This window comes from Rhagoletis zephyria, unplaced genomic scaffold (assembly GCF_001687245.7).
Source record: "Rhagoletis zephyria isolate East Lansing unplaced genomic scaffold, Rhagoletis_zephyria_1.1 Rzeph_scaffold_03339, whole genome shotgun sequence".
NCBI lineage: Eukaryota > Metazoa > Arthropoda > Insecta > Diptera > Tephritidae > Rhagoletis > Rhagoletis zephyria.
Genome location: NW_016160422.1, coordinates 28,272 through 50,475, shown reverse-complemented (window position 1 = coordinate 50,475; position 22,204 = coordinate 28,272). Strand labels below are relative to the sequence as shown.

At 33.9% G+C, this 22,204-nt stretch overlaps 1 protein-coding gene across 1 annotated transcript; it reads left to right on the top strand.

Moving 5' to 3' along the window:
- Positions 1–10,444: 10,444 nt before the first annotated feature.
- Positions 10,445–19,820, top strand: LOC108368815 (vitellin-degrading protease). The gene is made up of 4 exons (XM_017623730.1): positions 10,445–10,696; positions 16,997–17,201; positions 17,394–17,709; positions 19,288–19,820. The coding sequence occupies exons 1-4, from the start codon at positions 10,621–10,623 to the stop codon at positions 19,672–19,674; spliced, it is 984 nt and encodes a 327-aa protein (XP_017479219.1). The 5' UTR covers positions 10,445–10,620; the 3' UTR covers positions 19,675–19,820.
- The last annotated feature ends 2,384 nt before the right edge of the window (positions 19,821–22,204 follow it).

Here is a 22,204-nt window from a genome sequence, read left to right as displayed (position 1 = left end):
ATGTGGCCACTGCCTGAGCACATTCACTCCCTACCCCCAAAGGCGCTGCTGCTATTCTTCAGGGTTGTAGGCTTAGAGGAAGTATTGTGAAGAGGACGGGGAGCAGCAGTAGATCTCTGAGTTGCGGTGCATACCTCATTTTGTTATCTATCTGTCTAAGCCTCGCAGAAAGATGCTTCTTGCTTCTGCAAGTTTTCTTCATTTAACTGACTTTATTTCTAGAACACTTGAACCAAATTTCTAGTTGGCTTAAAATCTTTTCGTAATGTATCCAATAAGGCAATCCTACAGAACGTAGAAGACCTCTTGCTTGAACTGAATCTCAGCATCTGAATCCTTTAATTCTTAAGGTAACCCGTCAAAATTTTTATCCGGGCCATTTTGACATCAGTACCGTGGGTCCCAATATCCCGCGAACATTTCTAGTTTATACCTACGCACAAGATTGACGAGACTTTCGGAATGAGCCCAAAGGTTTTTCTACGTAAAAGTTTAACAGTAGGTTATAAGTAAGGCAAAGTTTAGCAATCGTCCTATTTTTCTTCATTTTAGGCAATAATTGCGCGTTTTTTTTCCAAAATTGTCCTAACTATTACGAATTATTTGGAAGTGGCAGTCAAGCTTTAAGATTTGCAGGTTTTTTTTTATGATACAGGCGGGTCCACTTGCTCTACGCGTTGGTTTTGTGTCCTATTTTAATTCATATTATAAAAGTAGTTCTTTCTTTATCAATGTTTTTTGAAATAGATTTTTGTTTATGCATTTTTTTTACTTAAATTACAAATGAAAAAAGATTAAGAACTACTGACTTTAACTAAAATAGAAAATAATTAAAAAAACAGTGCATAATTTTAGGCAATAATTGCGTACTTATGTATATACATCATACAAATGCTACCCTGCAAGAAATTTTACGAGTTCAGGAATAGTCACGTAGTACATACTCATCACACACAAAAAGTGTTAACTGGCATGAGCTGAGGCGGTGGGCCTACCACAGTACAACAGTTCGAACAGCTTATGCGACATCTGCTTTTGAGTTGCCAAAGCCGATCTAAACCGAAGTTAATGGTTTTCCTCACAAATGTCGGTTGTGGCGTTGCGAGAAGACTACAGCTTCTGGCTCTGAGAGCGCAGGTTCGAATCGGATTGGAGGTGGTTAGGTAAATAAAATAAATTTAATTTTATTTGGGAGAAAAAAATTAAATATGTACTTAAATGCCATAAAAATTCAAAAAAAAAAATATTATTTATATAATAAAATACAAACTTAGAGAAAAACATGAACTAAAAATACATAAAAAATAATATATACATTAGGCNATCGGATTGGAGGTGGTTAGGTAAATAAAATAAATTTAATTTTATTTGGGGGAAAAAAATTAAATATGTACTTAAATGCCATAAAAATTCAAAAAAAAAATATTATTTATATAATAAAATACAAACTTAGAGAAAAACATGAACTAAAAATACATAAAAAATAATATATACATTAGGTTGTGACAAACAAAACGAATGTTTTTGCCTTTGGTCCCATAAAAAAAGTTCGCTGTCGGTCACAAAAAAATAATTGTGGCAGCATTTCAGCAATCTATCTTAAATTTTCAGATAGCGCACGCAAAAATAAGAATTCGGAATGAAAAAAAATCCGCTAATATGTTTCTAATAAACAATTAAATATAACAAATAAAAACAACAAACTTGTAGCTAATTAAATTTTAGTATGAACATCCCCATGTTAAAAATACCACTCGCTATCTGGGAAACGGAATGGACGACGAACTGGTTGTGTTGAAAACTTAAGTGGTAGTATTCTAGTTCATAACAACTAGCTATCCCTGCAGGGTAGTAACTTTATTTTGAACACACGACTCTATCATTACTTCGGGTTCGAAAGAAGCGATAGGCATGAAATGCGTTCAACCTTTTTATTTACTCTAGGAAAAATAAAAACTTGGAGACAGTTGCGTTCCGGACGTATCTTTACTCCCTTATTTTGTAGGGAATAATGAGAGCTTCAAAGTCTTCTGCCCCTCTTTTCGAAATTTTAAAAGCTAAGAAGCTAGAAAGCTTGAAGGTTATAGCATAACTTTTCCGCAGAGGCGCACAGTAGAGTGTTTCATATCTTTGAAATCAGGTAAAAATAATCATAAATATCTCATAACGAAACCAGTCTAATATTTTGGTGACCTAAACTTTGTCATATAGGATGTTAAGAATGATAAAAAACTTGGCCAACTATTATTCCCTCATTTCAATTTTTGAGCGCCCGCGGGCTTTGTTTATTTTTTTTTAGGAAATGAAGCACATGGGCGTTATTTCCGCGGACATTATTGCACTCCACCAATATTAACCTATTTTGAAATTAAAAATATGGGTCTTTTTATTTTCGATATTCTTCAGTTCTAGGGGTTGGCTGGAAAAAAGTTTTGCACCAACCTAATAAGCCAGCGGATTTCTAAGTTACGCTTTAGACAACTGAAGCAGTTAGCTATTTAACATTATTTATAATCGTTTGGCTCGATTTTGGTATTAGCTTTATTTGATAACATTGGCTATATTATCACCTGCTAAATAATTCCACAACTGATAAGCGAGTAATTTGCGGTTTCCCAAATAAAAACTAAGAAATTTCAGGCAGTTATCAGTATCATGTGCTGCGATTGTGAACACCTATATATATGTATATCATATACATACGTACGAATGTGGATTTACATAAAATATTGAAGAGGATATGGGCTTGGTTTAGCTATGAAAAAACGTCAAACAATAATCTCACACAGCAATGAGCAAGATCACTGCGATAGTTAAAGAAAAATTTGGTTTTCTTTGGTTGGAAATTTCCACCTCAAGATCTTTCCGCCTTCGAGAAGAGGAGAAGACGGTGGTGGACAATGTAACTGTATACAGTGGCAAGAAAAAATAGGGAAATCTTAACCAGTTTTGACAATTTTTCTTTTGTTTATTTATTGTTTATTATTAATGTTATTATTTAACAAAAAAAAAAAAATGTAGGAGTATACAATTCGTGACCGCTTTCGATCCCATTTAGACCATTTAGACCACATCTGCCTGAAAATTCGACAAGTCGTACTTTGAGTCCATCTTTCTTCTTTCCTGTTTATATGCACATTCACTTAGTAGCAGCTGGCAAGTGGCAAATGGTATACCAATGCGTTCTTTGCCAAGAAGAATTTGCTTGGTTGGTCCTTACCTTTCAAGTTCATCTGCTATGCAGTTTCCATTTATGACCAGGGACCCAAGTGCTGTGAGTCTGTTCTGCTTGGCCATCTCCTGCAGTCTAGCGCATTCTTTGAGTAAAACGTAAAGGAGCTCAGAGTTTTTATTGAGGTCTGGCTAGCACCATAATTGATCCTTAGGATTTCGGTTCTAAGCTTCTCGCCAGCATCCATGATAGCTGAAACCTGAGCATGAAATACGCTGCAGTAGTCTGGAATCCTAAAAGAGATTTACAGAGGAGGATTTCGTGAGAAAACGCCTCCTCCCACCTTACCGTCGAATTTCGGGCTATCTGTATAGATGCCAATACTATCAGGTGGAGTGCTAATATCTTCTTTCCACTCCTCCCTGCTTGGGATTCTTGGGCTGAAACTGCTTTCCGGAACCGAAATCGAAGCACAGCCGTTTGTACTGTTTGGAATAAAGCAAAATTTATTTAATATACAAGAGTGTCCCACGACTTCAGGTTGCCACTGGGATGCCTCTCTCAAGCGACAAAAATCTAATAAATATTGGTGAATAGCCTGAGGTTTACCTCTTGTTCTAATGCAGGACACCATACGATCACTCCATACAAAAGAATTTCTTGGTTATGACCCTTTTACAAGTATATAGGGCTACAAAAGCCTTCTCATAACGCTGAACCATATACCCCTTCCAGTTCGGTTTCATATTTAAAATAACAACTAGAAATTTATATATAACACGCGAAGGCATATTCAGTGCAGGTAATTAAACCGGCACCGTTCCTTCGAATTTTAAAAATGATAACAAAATAAATTATGTGAAAAAAAAATAAAAGAAAAGAGAATAAATCAAAAGTAAAACTAGCAAAAGTAAAGAGCTTGGCCTGTAGATATGGAATAACGTTTTATTTTTTGAAGTTAGAACCTTTTTATCGGTACAGGGTATTTCAAAATAACAGAAATCGAACCGTGCGAGACTTCTCACCACGCAAAAACGGCTCGACAAAGGTCTATATGAAATTTGGCACATAGGTAAGCGATAATTGTGACTAAGGTTTGGAATATTTTTTAGGTTATTAAAGAGGATTAAATTTTGGCGGTTTGCCGCCATGCGAAAGAAAAAGTTTCACTTCAGTCGCGCATCGGATCCACACAACTTTTTTTTTAGAAAATCGTAGCGCTGTAGGGGGGCTAATAATTTAAAGATAAGAGTATTTTTTGATCTTCTATGTTAAGGTAAATCCTATTTATACAAACGTATTGCTGATCTTAATGAAAATACATACTTATGTATGCAATAATATTTGTTTGATAACAGAATTGTAATGCGTATTTTTGGACTTACGCTGAGGCTACGTTTATGTTGCCTTGAACTTGTAAAAATGTATACAGTACTTGTGTTATCAAAAATCATTTCTTAGTGGCCTGGAATGATTTTAAAAATAAGCTTCAATACCGATTCTTCTGTTACAAGCAAATAATGGCATACATACCATTCTCCTTGGCTCTATGTACTGCTGATGCATTAACAAGATCAAGATGGCCGACCTGTAGCTAATTCTTTTTTGCATCACTCATTAGATTCGTGCAAGCTGATCTTAAATATGTCTACGCCATTTCCACTTCGTCCGCTTTGGTAGTTATAGAGGCTTTAGGGCTCTTAGGCAAGTCTTTTCATTATCCGATTTGAAAAATTTTCGAAGGGGAGTCTTGCTTTGTGGGTAAAAGTTGAAAAAAGAGGCGCACTCTAATGTAAATATGTATTAATTTTTTTCCTAAATACAGCTTCAGATGGCTCTATGAAATTAACACCTCTTGAATTAACAATTTCAACGGCGGTTTAAATTCATTTATTATAATTCACGGAGCCCTTTTCTTGTATTGTATACAAAACTCTGGAAGTGTGCTCTTCTTCCATCACAACCAGATCTATTTGGTTTTTGTCTTTCGTTTATATCGATGTGTATTAGGGTGGTCCTTAATAATAGCAACTTTTTAATTTTGTACGCTCTCCACACAAGATAAAGACATTCACGAAATTTTTAAATTTAAAACAAATTTTAAGAGGCTGCTAGCGAGGTTTAAAGCTCGACAAAACTTTGACTGGAAAGCTGATAAATTTGACATGATATTGCAACCTATTCATATAAATCCATGAACTTGCTGAGTTATAGCTGGTGGCCAAAGTTCAAATTTTGTCGAAATTTCGCGATTTAAAATAAATTGCCCTAAATAAGAACATTTTTTTATTAGTAAATAGTTACTTCAATTCGTAACATAAAATTAAATGAATAAATAAATTAATACTGATAAGGAACCATGTCTTTAGACAGCACGTGAAAAAACAAAAATAAAAAAATAACAAAATATATACATACAGACATACAGTAATTGAATCATCAAGCTCGATTGAAGGTATCTAAGCTAACTCAGCCGCGTGTACCGAACCCCATAGTACATACAAGCTATTGAATTATTCCTCAACAGAGAAGTAAACGTTAATGGTTTGCTTTGCATGCAAATTAAGTGTGCACTCTAAAGTGGGTTGGAGAATACAAAAATTACAAATTTCAGCCTCAATGAAATACAAATGCAGAAATTAAAAATCGAATAGAAACTTCTTGATGAAAGTGTTGAAGTGTTGAAGCTTCCGAAAAAGATTCTGTGAATTCAACAATACGAATTCAAATAAATCCATGCATATGAATGTATGTATTAGGGTGTTCGATTGTTCGAAATTTTTTCAAACCCGGTTTTCGAGTTTGAAAAAACTGGTGCCTGATGTTGAAATTTAGGAAAAACCGGATAAAACGGATTCCTTTTACAAAGTTTTCATACAATGAAAATGCTTATGTTGGTATAAATTCATGACCAAAAATTACAAAAAACTATTAACAATAACAATTATTTAGAAATAAGCAAAGCAAAATAAGTTCCAAGTTTTTTCTAGAACAAAAGAAAACCAAATAAAAATCAGTGAAAAAGTCACGTTGGTCTTATTTTACATTTTTTAATATTTTATTGCATTTTTTTTTCTGACTTTTTTCGGTTTTGAGTAGTGCTATTGCCGCCGTAGTCGAGTGCTCAGAGGTGCCCACTGCTACTCGGGATATCCATGGTTTGATTTCCGAAAAAAGTTTTTTTTCTCAAACAGCGGAAAAAGCTTATTCGGAGGTGAAGTAAAAGTATGGATCTCTCCATTTGTGTTACAACATCAAGATCAGAATGCGACACGTAGAAAACGTTTAAGCGCCAAACATTCATTTATCGAAATCAAATTTGTTAAACTGTTCATCCCCAAATAACCTAGGACTTCATTTCAAAACTATTTAGGAGTTTCCATTAAACTCGATAAAGCCTTGAAAACTTCGAAAAACACAAAACTTTTATTGAGAGGTCAAGGCTTGTATGAAATGAAAAAAAAACCGGTGTGTTCGATAAAAAAAAATCCTGTTTATTCGATATACGAAAAATCAAGATTTCAAAAAAAACCGGTGGAAACCGGTTTGGAAAAACCGAGTCAATCACCCTAGTGTGTATGTATCAATGTGCATACATACATTGTTTGTACAGGAAAAATTTCTGACGCTTGTTATGCAAAATAATTCAGTTCGAAATGAGAGAGCAACGGGGAAGTTAATTCTTCTCCAACTTTAGTTTAAACAAATCGACCAAGTAAATACATACGTACATTAGAGTGGTCCAAAAATAGTAAAGTTGGAATTTTAATGCCGCCACCCCTTAGGATTGTTCAATACCGAAAAAATATTCCCATATTTTTTATTTTGAAACCAAAAAATATTTAAGGAGTGCTCAAAGCGCTCATATTTACATGTATTTTATATGGGGAAAAAACCACTTTTCATAGGAATGGTATAGAATTCTTGAAAATCAGTATTTTTTTCAGGAGACTCCCAACATTAATATCCAATTGTTTATTTAAAAAAATTTTAATACTAGGGATTTGTAATTGGTCCCCCATTGTATTTTCTGGGGATTTTGGCGGACCAATAAAATATAGTTACCATAAAAAATGGTTAAAGAAACAATTGGGTATTGTAATTTGAAATCTCTTGAAGATTTTATTTTCAAAAATTCTACACCATTTCTACGCAAAGTTGTTTTTCCCCATATAAAAAACATGGAAAACTTTGAGCGCCTTGAGTGACCTCTAAATATTTTTTTATTTCAATATAAAAAAGTGGGCCTATATTTTTTTCGGTATAGATTAGAAGTAATGTAATCATATTTTTTACCACACAGACCCACTATATTTGCTGTGACGTAAAAAACGTTATCGGTATTTTGCGAATTTGACATAAGCAATAACTGCTATCAATAGCAACAAAAAGGTTAAAAACAAAAATTTTAGTAAATACAGCTCATATAATATGAAACAGCAGTAAAACTCAGTCAGCTATACATATTTACATAGTAGCCATAAATAACGAAAGCTGTTGTTACCTTTGTTGCGGTATTCGCGTTAAAATCGCTGCCAGGTGCGGTTTCAAACGGGCGCGCATTTATGGCGCTTAGTTTTATATATTTATATGTCTTATAACAGTTCCACATGTATGTATTAACTTTTTCAAATTTAAAGCTGACCAAACTGAAGATTGCTCTCTTAATGAAGCGAGGAAGATGTATGAGTCTACGACTTATTTATAATACTCCCGCCTATAAAACCTACTACTTTGCCAGTCGACACCTTAACAGTGCAGTCCCTTGACAGAGTTCTCAGTCTCTAACTGGGTGTTAGAATTAACGTTTAACTGGGTGTTAGAATTAACCAGAGATGGTGCAAACGGCCCTTAGAAACTTCGCCGTGTATCCTTTGGTTGGTCCACGGAAATACTCTGAACCCTATAGTCGCCGTTGGGCTCCACGTTTTTCCAGAAGGTCAGTCTTTTCTTTGCCAACAAAACCCTATAGCCGGTGGCCCCTAAACGTAACTTTGTTGTGAGTGATCTTCATGCCACTTTGCATGATGCTAGGGCTTTTTATAGTACCTGGCGGTTTTAAATGACGCTAATATCGGTCCCTTTGGTACTCATGCAGTTATTCGCGGGCGCAGATTTCAATAGCGAAGATTTGCGCCTGAAATATGGTTAGTTATGGGCTCACTGTTACACTTTCCGATCGTTGCGAATATTTCTCTGCAAGAGTCTGTTTTAGAGATGATTACCTGATACATCGTACGTAACCTCTATACAAAAAAGCTCTGTAAGAGTGGAAGGCATTGCGATGCACGTAGACAAGTGATGCACAGAGAGAGCTTTTACTCTGTGCGCGTCCATATAAAACGGTCATGGGCACTGCCTTGCCCGCGGGCAAAGCTCTTTTAAGCTTTCTACACATTTTATATAGCCGCGCGTAGAGTTAAAGCTCTCTCTGCGAATCTCTGATATAAAATCTACAGAAAGCTTTGAAGAGATCCACCCGCAGGCTCTGTTTTGAGCATCACTGACGCAGGAACAGGGTAAAAGCTCTATCTTGGGGCAACACTGGTTTATATTGATTAAAAACCGGCCTCAAAAATCCTCTCAGATGGGCGCAATCTGGTATTCTGTCATTATTGGGCAATGATGTCTATATATGCTTAATCGGAGAGGGTTTATACTATGTGCTTTAAAAAAGCTCGAGACTGGTTTACTTAAAATTGTAACGAGCAAAATATAGATATCTTGCGGAAAAAGCCTTTACAAGTTTTCTATCTATTTTCCATGGACGGGTGTAGAGTAAAAGCTCTCTCTGGTTGTCGTCGATGAAATAAAACGACCGAAACGTATAAAACGGAAGAAGCTTTTTAAACCGTTGTTTTTGAGTGACTCTTACATATGTATATAAAATTGTTCGAAAGCTTAAAGAAGATGGAAATGCCTTTTACTTGTTAACCGACACTTATGTAAAACAAAGTTAGCCATATGACAGGTACGCAAGCTATAAGCTGGTATGTATGTACATATGTACATACATTAGGCCGTGCCACCCAACAGGAATATAAAAAAAGTTCGCCATACACCGCTAAGGCTAAAGTAAGGCTATTAAAAGAAAAAAAAGTTTAGAACCTCTATACATTTTTGTTGGTGACAACATTCGGCAATAAATTATTTTTTTATATATGTACATAGTTCTACTTGAATAATCGAAATTATTTTTTGCAAAAGTTTGATTATTTTTGGCGAGCTTTAGTTTACTGACATTAGAGTGGTACGTTAAAGTAGTAAGAACGGAGTTCCGGTGGTTAAGTACTTAAAACGAGGTGCTTGAGATCACTGAACGTTAGAACAATAAAATTTTCTCTTTGAGACAAGAACATCAGTAAACATATCATACTTTAAAATCCAACTGTAAATGCCGAAGATATGAAGAATACTACCCTTACGTTCGGCCATAATAAGACGGTGTACGGAAAACTTTTTTTCTGGCACAGTCTAATGCAATGTATGTAGTATGTATTTCATTTAGTATATGGAAGAGTCAGTGTATACGCTGTACCTTAGTAAAAAAAATATTTATAGTTAATAAATAAATTATTTAAATACATATCATACGATCAATAATCAAAGGTGATTAAAAAATTTATGATCAGTTTAAGGGACTATTAGCCTGAGCCGCTCCGGAATATAAATATGAATAGAACAACGTACGTGTGTACATTAGGGTGGTCCAAAAGTGCATGAGAAGAAAAGTAAGGTCGGCATTTATATGCTCTCACCCCCTAGGATTGTTCTATACCGAAAACATATACATTCTTTTTTATTTTGATATAAAAAAATATTTAGAGGGCGCTCACAGCGCTCAAAGTTTTTCTTGTATTTTATATGGGAAAAATGCAACTTTTCGAAGAAAAATATTGATTTTCAAGAGTTAAATGCCATTTCTACAAAAAGTTGTTTGTTCCCCATATAAAATATATGGAAAACTTTGAGCGCTTTGAGGACCTCTAAATATTTTTTGATTTCAAAATAAAAAAACAGGAGTATAGTTTTTCGATATAGTGCAATCTTGGGGGGTCAGAGCATTAAAATTCCGACTTTACTTATTTTGGACCACCCTAGTGTACATCCATACAAATATATATGTATAGTTAGGTACTTATCTATGGATAGGTAAGTAAGTACGAACTTACTAGTACATACATACTTACATACATATGTATGTACATATCGACGTATAGCCGTATGTGTTGTCCAAAGTAAAGCAAAACCGTCGGCGTCACTGCTGCTGTCGTTTTCATTCCATTTGCTGTTGAATTTAGAAAATCAATTGAGAATTGGCGCCGCTACAAAGCGGAACATCGGTGGTGGAGCTCTGACAGCCCAAAGAATCGCTCTGAGTTCGGTTTTAAAATTGAATTCAATCCACATAACTTCCGAGGAGTGCTACTACCGAAAGCTGCTGGAAAATGCATCGCGCCGAAAGCTCACAACAACTTGTCAAAATCTTCATTTTGGCATTTCTATGCAGTGAAATGCATTCAAGTAAGTGAGGAAGATAAAAAAAAAGTTATCGTTGCAAATAAAAAATAAAAAAAATAAAAATGAAAACAATTGCTTTGTGATTACATGCGATCAATGGTGCCAAGTGTTTTTACTGCATTTCCGCAAGTGGTTTCTTATAAATGCGGTAATTGAGAGTTTAAGTGACAGCTAATGCCAAAAGAATCGCGCAGAAGTAAAAAAAAAAATTGAAAAAAAAACAAAAAGTTGGTTTTGTGAGTGATTGAGTGTCTAAGCTATGTTATGATAACGAGTTAATGACCCACCACAATTTCTATACAATGTTTTCTTTTTCTAACATTTACTTGTTCATAATTGAAGTGATATCTATAATGGTTCATTGTCATGGCTAATGTTACATACATATGTACATATGTAGATATAATTTTATATGTATGTAAACAGGTGCTGACATTTCAGTGCCCTTTGGCACGCGCCAATAAATTGAATTCTCAGTTTAAGCGCTGCTAAGTATTTTGCATATTTAATGCGTAGACGGACGATTGAGAGTGAGAAAAATTCAATAGATTTTATGTTAGTAAAAACGTTCAGCTAATATAACGCGCAAAAAGATGTAGGTACATAGGAACTTATTGGTTAACGGTTTTTTATAAACTTTTGTTGGGAAAATTACAAATAAAATGAAAAACATGCAGGAAGTTAAGCAGTTAAAATATATTGGAATTAAATAAATTAACATAAATGCATTTCTCTGAACTGAATGCAGTATTGTATAAATTTACCTATGCACTGGACTGTACCCTTTGAGTTGAAAGTATTTTTGCAAGGCAATTTGGAAAAAAAATTTTTGTAGGATCCCTTGGGTCGCTTTTTACATTTTTCGTCGACTCCTATATACATCCATGAAAAACTGGAACTCTCAACCAATTTACAAATATCCAGTTCTAAAATTTTAATGTACATATGTATGTATGTAGATATACGCGAAGATAATGTGGATGGAGATGCCAAGTTGACAATTTTGTTAACCAATCAGACAAAGAATTCACTGATCCTTGCTATTTATCTTCCGAAAAAGTAGAGTGCAGAATTCATAGCCTATCGGAGGACAAATCGGTGTTCTAATATTAAATAACTAACAATTATAACTACTTATTTGAACTCTGACAACTTATTAAAATACTTATATATATATATCTTCTTATCGAGACAAAAACATCGACATACTCGTCATTCTTTTAGAGCCGACTATAAACGCCGAAGCTATGACGACAAATGTAAGCAGGCGAAAAATATCGCAATTGCCTCGAATCGAAATATTTCTATCACAAAAGCTTAATAATTTTTGGCGAGCTTTACTGACATTACGGTGGTACGTTAGAGAGCTACATAAGTACTGATCCGACTGAAAATCCCGCAAGTATGACGAAAAATCGAATAAAGCGACCCCACGTTCGGCAAGAAAAAACTTTTTTTATACCCGAGCGCACTTGTGCACAAGGGTATTATAACTTTGTTCACATAACGGTTGTTTGTAACAGGCAAAACGAATCGAGATAAATATAGACAAATGTATACATAAATGATCAGAATGAAAAGAGAAATCGATTAAGCGGTGACTGTCTGTCCGTCCGTCCGTCCGTCCGTCCGTCCGTCTGTGCACACGATAACTCGAGTAAAAATTGAGATATCTTAACGAAACTTGGTACGTGAACTTCTTTTGGGCGTGGGACGGATGGTATTGAAAATGGGCGAAATCNAGGCCGCTTTTCATATAACGGTAAATTTCAGATATGCTTGAAATTTCAATATTTCGAAATTTAAGGACGCTAATTTACTTAAAATGTATACACCCCGGCTTATCATGTAGCGGTAGCTTTCGGAAAGGTGGAAAACATATATTTAATACTTGCGCCGGGTATTTAATGTTCGGCTCCGCCCGAACTTAGACTTTCTTACTTGTTTTTTTTTGAAATTGCCTTCTAAAAATACTTTAGATTCGAAGGTGTATGGTGTACTTTTTTTTCTGGTACGGTCTAGTATGCATGTTAGGTTAGGTTAAGAGGGCGTGTGTGGAATATTTCATACTTTCACTCGAAAAGACAGATTTGCCCATTGTGAGTGCCCTCTTTTAGTGAGTGTCAGGAGGAGACACGTACCTAAATCGAAAGAATAGCTTTTAAGTCATTATTTTGCTGAACCAATTACTATCCCTGATGAAGCCGAGGAGATCTAACAGTTTCGCCTCTGCTACTTCGCCCAGACTGTTGAAGAAGCGTGAACCCAAGTGCTTGAGTCGCTTCGTCTGTTGATCTGGAGATCTACACAGATAGTGGCAAATTCCCTCATCCTCATCATGGCAGCCCCTGCAGAGAGTACTTGTTGGTATTCGCCACCGTAGAAGCATTGGTGCTACATATAGCACAGTGCCCTGTGATGACGCCAGTAAGGACTCTTACTGCAGATCGATTTAGTTTAGATACTTAAAATTGCTAAAGAAAATTCATAAAAAGGTCTGTAATCGTGTAGCCTCTTAATTGCAAAAAAATAAATTTTTGTAGTTTTCATAATCATCCTAACAAATTGAGCTTCAGTATTTGGGGTTAATAATTTTTTCTAACCTTAGTAATTCTTTTATACGCGAGTGCAAGCGTACTTATTAATATATTCACATTTATTTATAGCAGAAAAATAGCTATACACATACATAGGTGTTTAGTCAGATTTGCGATAAGCCTAACTGAATTTTTCTTGACTGCGAGCTGAAAGCTTAGCCCCGCATGATTCACGATAGAACTGTCCTATTAGAGTGGTGCAGTGCCTCTGCAGGCCCGCAGGGAATGTTCGTCTCTCATATTTTCGCTGTCATCAGCGACGTCCTGCACGAACTGGAAAGGAGGCTACGGCCTACGCTGACGACATGTTACTCAACGTCAGAGGAATGTTTCTGAACTCTCTATCTAATCTTAAATTATCATTCATTAAAAGGTCTGCTAGCTGTGCACTTACTATTAATTTGGCCAAGTTGAAGCTTGGCCTGTTCACTATATCTAAGGCATAAAGTGTCTAGTGCTCATCTTCCCTCGATCGCTGGCGTTCCACTTGTATTCTCTAACAAGATCAAGTATTTTGGAGTGTGGATATTTGCCAATCTTTCGAAGCTTCGACGTCAAACCAAAAGAGACTGGCCCCGATCGGATCTTTCACTACGCACATATCTCTAAAGATTGAATGAGATAGTGGTAGACTCTAAAAAAGATGTCCAGTTAACATTTTCTAGAATGAAATAGGCGTGTATGTACTGTCAACAACCCCCGAGAATCTTATGTTAAGGCTGTCCGGCTTCTGCAGTGTATTTCACACAGAGGTGGCCGAAATAAAGGAGACAGTCGACTAAATAGCTAATACCTATTGAAGGTTAAATATGTATCCCCGTATCGATTGTCCCACGTAATATGGACACAACTCGTACCGATATGTTCTCTGACTGGTCGACGAACACCTCTCTTGTGATCACCTCGAACTACTTCCTAATCAGCTGTGACATTTTAGGAAACTGCATACTTTTTTCCTGACTTGGGTGGCATAGAAGTTATTGTGGCAACGTTGTTCCCAGCGGGCACTGAGCGAATACCCTGGAGCCCTGACCGGTCATTGTACCTTAAAATCTTATGCCGTAGGACTTAAATCGTTTCCGAGGCTTATTGCCGCTACTGTTTTCTTATCTCGCTGGAGTAAGGTTTAAACATCTGGAGTTTATATCAGCAGCCTACGGTTAGATTTAGTAGCGCAATTGCGATTACCATCAAATAGAGCACATTAAAGAATTAATTTTGTTCGTATATATGTAATTATTTTGCAACTAGATAGAAAAGGAATGCGGCTGTTATTCGAATTACTGAATTTCGAACCCGAATATACTTATATGTTTGCACATATTTAGTACCTATGTATGTATGTACATTCATATAGCAATTTAAGTAACATATTTATGTATATAAGTAAGCATGTATTCTGATTACACTGACCTGAATAATTTTTAAATATACCTAACTAAATTTATACGTATATATGTACATATAGATGTACATATGAACTTACATACTTGTGCCTGCATACATATATAGTTGCACTTATTTTTAAGGTAGTATAATTGGCCTCTCACCAGCCGTTAAATATTTGAAATATAAATCTTTAGTTATTTATATATAAACACTTTTTATAGAGTATGTATTATCAATATTTTGACTATCAGATTAACTTTAAGGTCAGGTATTGCTGCACATACAACATACATACATATTTGCATATTAGAGCGTGCAGTAACTTTGACTTATACCTTGTTTATACCTACCCAGAACCGCATTAACAAAAAGCTGATTTGCCTCAACACATATTTCTTTAAAGCACTTATACCTTTGTCGTTATGGCGCACTCGCTGAAACCGTTTTCAGAAGTAAACAAAATTTGTAATTTTTATTCGATATTTCTTAAGAATTCAAATTTGTTATAATAATAATTCAAATTTAAAACAGGCTGTATAAAGAAAACCAACATTTTTTCACTTCGCGTCAAATGAGTGATGTGTTTATACCTGTTTTCTAACCGATTTGAGAAATAAAACACCGCTTTGAAAACAAGATCGCTCTTTAACATGGCATCCGCACTACACGTCGCACAGTGCGGAAAATGCACTTTTTTTTTGTGCCAAAATCTAATATCTTGAGAACGAGAATGCCTAGCGACATAAACTTAACCAGTTTTTTTTGTAATATTTTGAGATGAAGAATTCAGGAGACATAGTTTCTTTGGCTAAGAAAATGTTACTTGGCCTTTAAATTTATTTTCAAATATAGGAGTTTAATTCTATTTTATTTTATGAAATCAAAACGATAACAATGAAATTTTTAAAAAGTTCAAAACACATGTTTTTACTGTACTTGGGTCAAGGAATCAATTTCCATGGTCGAAAAACACATTTGAAATTAAAAAAAAAATAAAAAAAAATATTATACACATGTACATATGTATACTGGATAAAAAATTTAATATTTTATTTTGATGGTCTTACTGAAAAAAAAAATACCCTGAAACCGGCATGTAATGATTTTCTTTCTAAGAAATTTAAGATGTATTTAAAACTTTTTGAAAAAATCCTTGGTTGCTGTTTTCCGGTCAAAAAAGGAAAAAATTTAAATCCTGGTAAATGACAAATTTTCTTTGCGACCAATCTTAATGTTCATACGTACCTACTTGCATATGTATGTACGGTGCACGTATGTAGGTATGTATATGCTCGGAATTCTTATCAATGCAATGCGAACATTTCATCAATTTTTTAGTTAAAGAATGTGTGATGATTATACAAATACTTAGATGGCAGTTACAAAGTTCATCAAGTTTACCAAGGCCCAATGTGCGGAAAATTCCGCAACATTAGTATAAAAATATTTAAATATGTTTCTCAACAGATGCGGCATAAAAATAGCTACACATTTGCAAACGACTAGTACTATAAAATTTAATAACAACTGAATAGCCTTTTCGAATATAAAAATATTACATACCTTTGTACCTTTTATGTAGGTATTTTTATTTCATACAAATCCCTTAATAATAAAAATTAATAGGTATACTTTTTTTCTATATCAAATATCTACAAGACCAGTTTTTTCAACAGGTAAGAAATTTCGCCGTTTACAATATTTTTTTTTTTATGTGATGAAGTAGTTACAGAAAAGGGAATGATCGCTCTTCATAGTATGAATATTTTAACAGCTTTGCGTTATAAAATAATTGAAATATTTTAATAGACACTCAAGCACTTAAATATTGAAATCAATGTAAATATTTTGCAAATTGAAATTATGGAAGATTAGCAATAATAAACCTACTTATATTTGTGTGGATATACCTATACATATATATGAATATCGGAAGAACCTATTGCATAGCAACTTGAGCAAAATTTCAATTTTATCATTTCATAATTAATTTACGCTTATTATCACTATTATAAATTTCGGAAATTTTTCAAATCGATAACAGTGTGGATTTATAATACAAAACTACATATCCCGTAATTAATGCCGTGTGAAGAAAAAGTGTTAATCTCCTTATCTAAAGTCAAACACGTGCCGGTTGTTAGCAATAACTGCATACTTTTTTTTTACTTTAACGCTGATTACGTGCCGACAATGCGCTAGACTAGAAGCTTGTATGAAATGGATTATGAAAAAGATGAAGCAAAAATACACCAATTTTTATGAAATACGAATTAGGATAATAAGTAAATAAAATATATATTTTTCTCTTTTTCAGGCTTCACACAATCCAATGCCGCCGAACAGCCTTTCAATAACTATGCCAGCAGCATAAATGGCAGTGAGGCATCGTTGGAGCATGCGCGCTATCAGGCCTCCATACGCTTAGCATTGGAAGACTACATTTTCGGAGAGGGCCACATATGCGGAGGCGCTGTAATTGCCCCCTCTGTAGTACTCACCGTCGGACAGTGTGTACACAAGTAAGTTCACGCTGCAAGCGCATGCACGCAACATACATATGTACATAAATACTTGTATCATAAAAAAAACATAAACAGTTTAATCTTATCAATCACTTTGGCTTACTAATATTACTATAGAATCGTATATTTCAATATTTATCTACATATGCGTTTGTTTATAAATATTTATGTATGTATGTATGTATGTAGTTACCGCACGCAGACATCGCGTCACCCGGCTGAGCTGAAAGTTGTTATGGGTACATTGAATCGTTATCAACGCACCGAGCACACGCTGGTTTACGGTGTGACACACGTACATCAACCGAAGACATTCAGCGCACGCACTTTACGCGATAACATAGCGATTATAATGCTGGAACGTGATATTCCACCCGCACATCCCACTGTAAAACCGATTGCTTTGAGTTCGAAGACATTCCGCAGCGGCGAGGCGCCAGAAATGCTAAGCGATTCAGTTGAGCGGCAGACGTTTGAGGTGACCAGCTGGTTTGCTACAGAGCAGGTGAGCTCAGTAAGCATTGTAGAACATAACATAGATTAACATAACATAAAATAACATTAAATAGCATAGCATATCATAGTACAGAAACAATATAGATAACATAAGAGAACATAACATAACATGACGTAACATAACTTAACATAATATAACATTACATTATACAACATAAGATGCATAAAAAGTGAGCTTAAGCTCCAACTCGATTTTCAGTACAAATTCTTGGGCTTGAGATCATTCGATCAGTACAAAAATTTAGTCTTACAGGGCAATTCTGGTGTGTCTTTTTAGAGATCCGGGTTAGAAACTTCGTGCAGCGAATTTTTTTCACTATACATATTTTTCTTTTAATTTAATTATATATTAATTATTAGGTTTAATTTTCTTACAAATAGAAATATATTTATTTAATTCCATTGATTTTAAGAAACTATTTTTTTACATTTTTTTAAGAGTTTATTGTTTTTAATTTTTAGACGCGTACTTAATGTAATTTTGTGTTTTTTTTACTTTTTAGTTAAATATTTTCTGTGTTTTCCCCTTTTTTCCTTTTTGTTTTAGATTTTATAATTTAAAAAGAATTTTTTTTGTTTCATTTCACTTTTAGGATTATACTTTATTTTTTTTTGTACTTTTAAATTTTCTTTTGTTTTAATTTTTTGTTAAAAAAAAATAGTTTTCTATAATTTCAATTAATTTTTAAGTGTGATTTTTTTTTAATTTTTATTTTATTTTTCTAATTTTTTTTTTTAATTGTTAGATGTTATTGTTTTAGAAAGAAAAATCTATTTTTTAATATTATTTTATTAAAAAAATATATGTTTATTTATTTGCTTTATTTTTAATTTAATTTTACTATTTTTCCTTTTTAATTAAATTGTCTTCCATTTATTAGTTTTTCTTGCTTTAAAAAGAAAAATTCATGTAAATATTTTTTTAAATTAATTTAATTTAAAAATAAACTTTTTAGCAACAAGTCGAACACGATTATGTACACTTCATATCTTTCAATTAGTCTTTTCAAAGACATAGTTGCCAGAATTGACAATGACTGTGGTGAGTTATAAGACACTTGCTAGAATTACCTGGTTAGCTTAAGCTCTCTTTTTATGCATGAGGGCCAAAAAGTTTGCTATAGTACACCCCTGACTCTAAAATATTTTCGCTAGGGCTTAGAGTTCGATCCGGTTTTTTTGAATAACCGTATATTCGAATTGTATTCCAATATCTGATTGAAAATTCGAATATTTTTGTTTGTTGTCCATAAAAATTCGACCACTAGGCTCATAAAAAAAAAAAATGTATATACTTCGAAATTGCCTTGCAAAAATACTTTGAACTCAGGGGTGTACAGCGAAACTTTTTGTGTGTTGTTTGTAAGGTGGTACAGTCTAATGTACATACAAAACCAAAACAGTGGTTTTTAATATTCCATTAGTTTTCTTGAGCTTTAACTAACTGGCATTAGGGTTGAAAAAGGCATTTTGCATTAATTGCTTTGATATGTGTCTATGTTTGTGTGCGTGACCGCATGACTAATCTTTATTTTACCAAAAACTAATAGTTTTTCCTTGTTTGCAGCGCGTTCCTTACACTCAGCTCATGTCGCTCAATGCCTCACAACTGAGTGATGAACAATGTGTGGAAAAGTATGGCCCCCTCTATGGACCGGATACGGTGTGTATTGGATATAAATATGGGCAACAAGAAGCCGCTTGTGAGCAAGACGCCGGTTCACCTTTGATCCACAACAATCAGCTGCTGGCGCTTACCTCAACACAAAGCGTCGATTGCAAAAAGATTTCACAACCAGTCGTTTTCGTTGATGTCGCCCATCACGCCAAGTGGATTTTGGAGCAAATCGGTGATGGAACAAATTGTAACAGCTCCGTTTGGGGCACTCTGGCATTCTTACTCTTTACAATTTGGACAGCGAAACGCGCGAAATGGCATAAGTTTTTGCTTTGAATAAAAGCTGTAATTGGGAGATACATTTTTTTAAATTTTTTTAGTTTTAATGTACCATAGTTTGATAGTTACGAAACTATTCTCAACCACGTTTCTTAACCTTTTAAGAAGAATTTAATAAAGGCTGAATTTTGTTATTCTGTAAATTGGTATTATTTTTTCTACTGCAAAAAATGCTTGTGTTGGTAATTATTACATATTTATGTTGGTAATTAACAGTTGTGCTATGCAGTATGCAGTTGTGCTCGAAAAGTTAGCGACAAAAATTATTAAAAATCAACGCAAAATCTTAGAAACTTGCAATTTGTACTTTATTATACTGAAATGATCTATAAAACTGCATACCCAAAATTTTTCTAAAAACTCATAAAAAAAATTAATTTAAGTGAACTTTTATTTTTTAAACATTTAAATTTTTTTTGCGATTTTTTTACGTTTTGGGGGAACCCAAGAATTGTTTTCAACTAGTCTTTATTATATAAAATTTATTAACTCACACAGGAGAATCGATTTTTTTTTCCAAAATGGCTATTTTTATTTAATATAAACATATAAAAATTCAAAAATGGGACTCAACTGGTCTCTTTCTAATTTTATAAGATTTCGTTAAAAAAAATTATCAAATTAGTTGAAAAATGAAGGCTCCAGTGAATTATGAACATTAAATCCCAGTTTTAAACCACTGTGCGTTGCTTTGAGCGAATTGCATTTACGTTCACTTCTCTGTTCTATCACAAAAGGTGAAAATATTTTTTGGGCAAATTCAAACATTAATTTTGGGCAGCTAAGTTTTTTTTGAGGACGACAGTATGTGCTGGTTGGCTGGGCACATTCTTGTTAAAAGAAAAAATGTATTAAATTTACTGCGCTATGTAATTTCTAGCCTAAAGTTATGCTACAAATTTGAGCAAAGCTCAAGCAAGTGTTTGCTGTTATAAAATGTGAAAAGGTATGCGCGTGGCATGCCTGTAGGAAATCGCGAGCGTTTTTTTAATAAAAGTTGAGCTTTAATTTCCTAAATTAACTCTTAGCTCAAACTTGCAGTTCATCAATGCAAAACGAATAAGATATAAAACCAAAAAATGTCCGACTAATTACTGTTAAAAAAGTTTCTGATAAATTTCGCATTTTATTTTTGGCTTGAAAAAAAAAATTCTTGCTCGAAATAACAAAAGTCTTTAGTTCACTAAATTGTTTCTTTTTGGTTATAAATTGACTACTTTGTATGACATTCGTCATTATTTCTGGAGCAGTCGTTCTCAATTTTCTTCGCGTACCTACGTGAAATAGTCAAGGTTGGTTAACTCTGCATTAGATGTCAACTAACTTGTAAGTATTTTTTTTTTTTTTAATTTGTTTACTTGTTTGTTATTTACTTTGTTCAACATTACATATTTGTAATAATATATAAAGTTTCGATCTTCATTTTATTTGTCACTAATTCTTCTGAAATTTCGTAAAAGAATCCAAGGGTGCACAGCACTTCCATTTTATTTTAGGAATTCGGAAAAATAGCAAAAGGAAATAGTGATTTCTTAACGAATTCGTTAAGATTTCTCTACTAGTCAGATTATTCCGAAAGTATGGTTTGCAGGGTTAATACAGAAGGTCCCTCACTAATTTCCACAGAAAATCCAGATTAATTCAAAAGTCGGTAGATTACTCACTAAAATTCTAATAGCATTGACATACAATTTCAGAATCATTAAATTAGTAACGTAAACCAATAACTGAATAACTTTAGTTTTCAAACAACTCTGTTAGACAGGGCCTTTTTATGTTAAGGCGACCAAATCTTGTTCGTTGCTCAGCATTCGATATCTACATATATTAAGAAGATACAAAAAACGTAGAGCATAGTAAAACACGATTTTCCGAAACAAATATTTAGTAATTAAGCGAGAAAAACGCAGCAAAATATGTCACGATTTTCACTTGTTTATTCCAAATATTTGTTTAATTACATTTTGCTTCTCTTATTTATGGTATATGTATGTACATACATGCATACCCTGCTGGAAACTCTCTTACAATAATGCCAGTTCAATATTTAGATTAAGTACCTGTTAAGAATGTTTATTAGGGTGGTCCAAAATTGCATGTGAAAAGTAAAGTCAGAATTTTAATGCTCTCACCCCCTATGATTGTTCTATACCGTAAAACGTATACCCCTGTTTTTTATGTATTTGAGAAAAAAAAAGTTTTCCTGGAAATTGTATAGAATTCTTGAAAACCAATATTTTTCGATTGGAAAACTGCCAGTAATAATATCCAATTGTTTATTATACCAATTCTTAATACCAACGATTTTTTATAAGCACTCCCGTTGCATTTTTTGAGGTTTTGGGTTGCTATAAAAACTAAATAATACTTAAAATGGTTAAATTAAAAATTGGGTATTGTGTATGGAAGACTCCTGAAGAGGGACAAAGCTTTTCGATCGAAAAAATACGAAAAATATTGATTTTCAAGAATTTTATACCATTTCTATGAAAACTTGCCTTTTCCCCATATAAAATAAAAATACAAC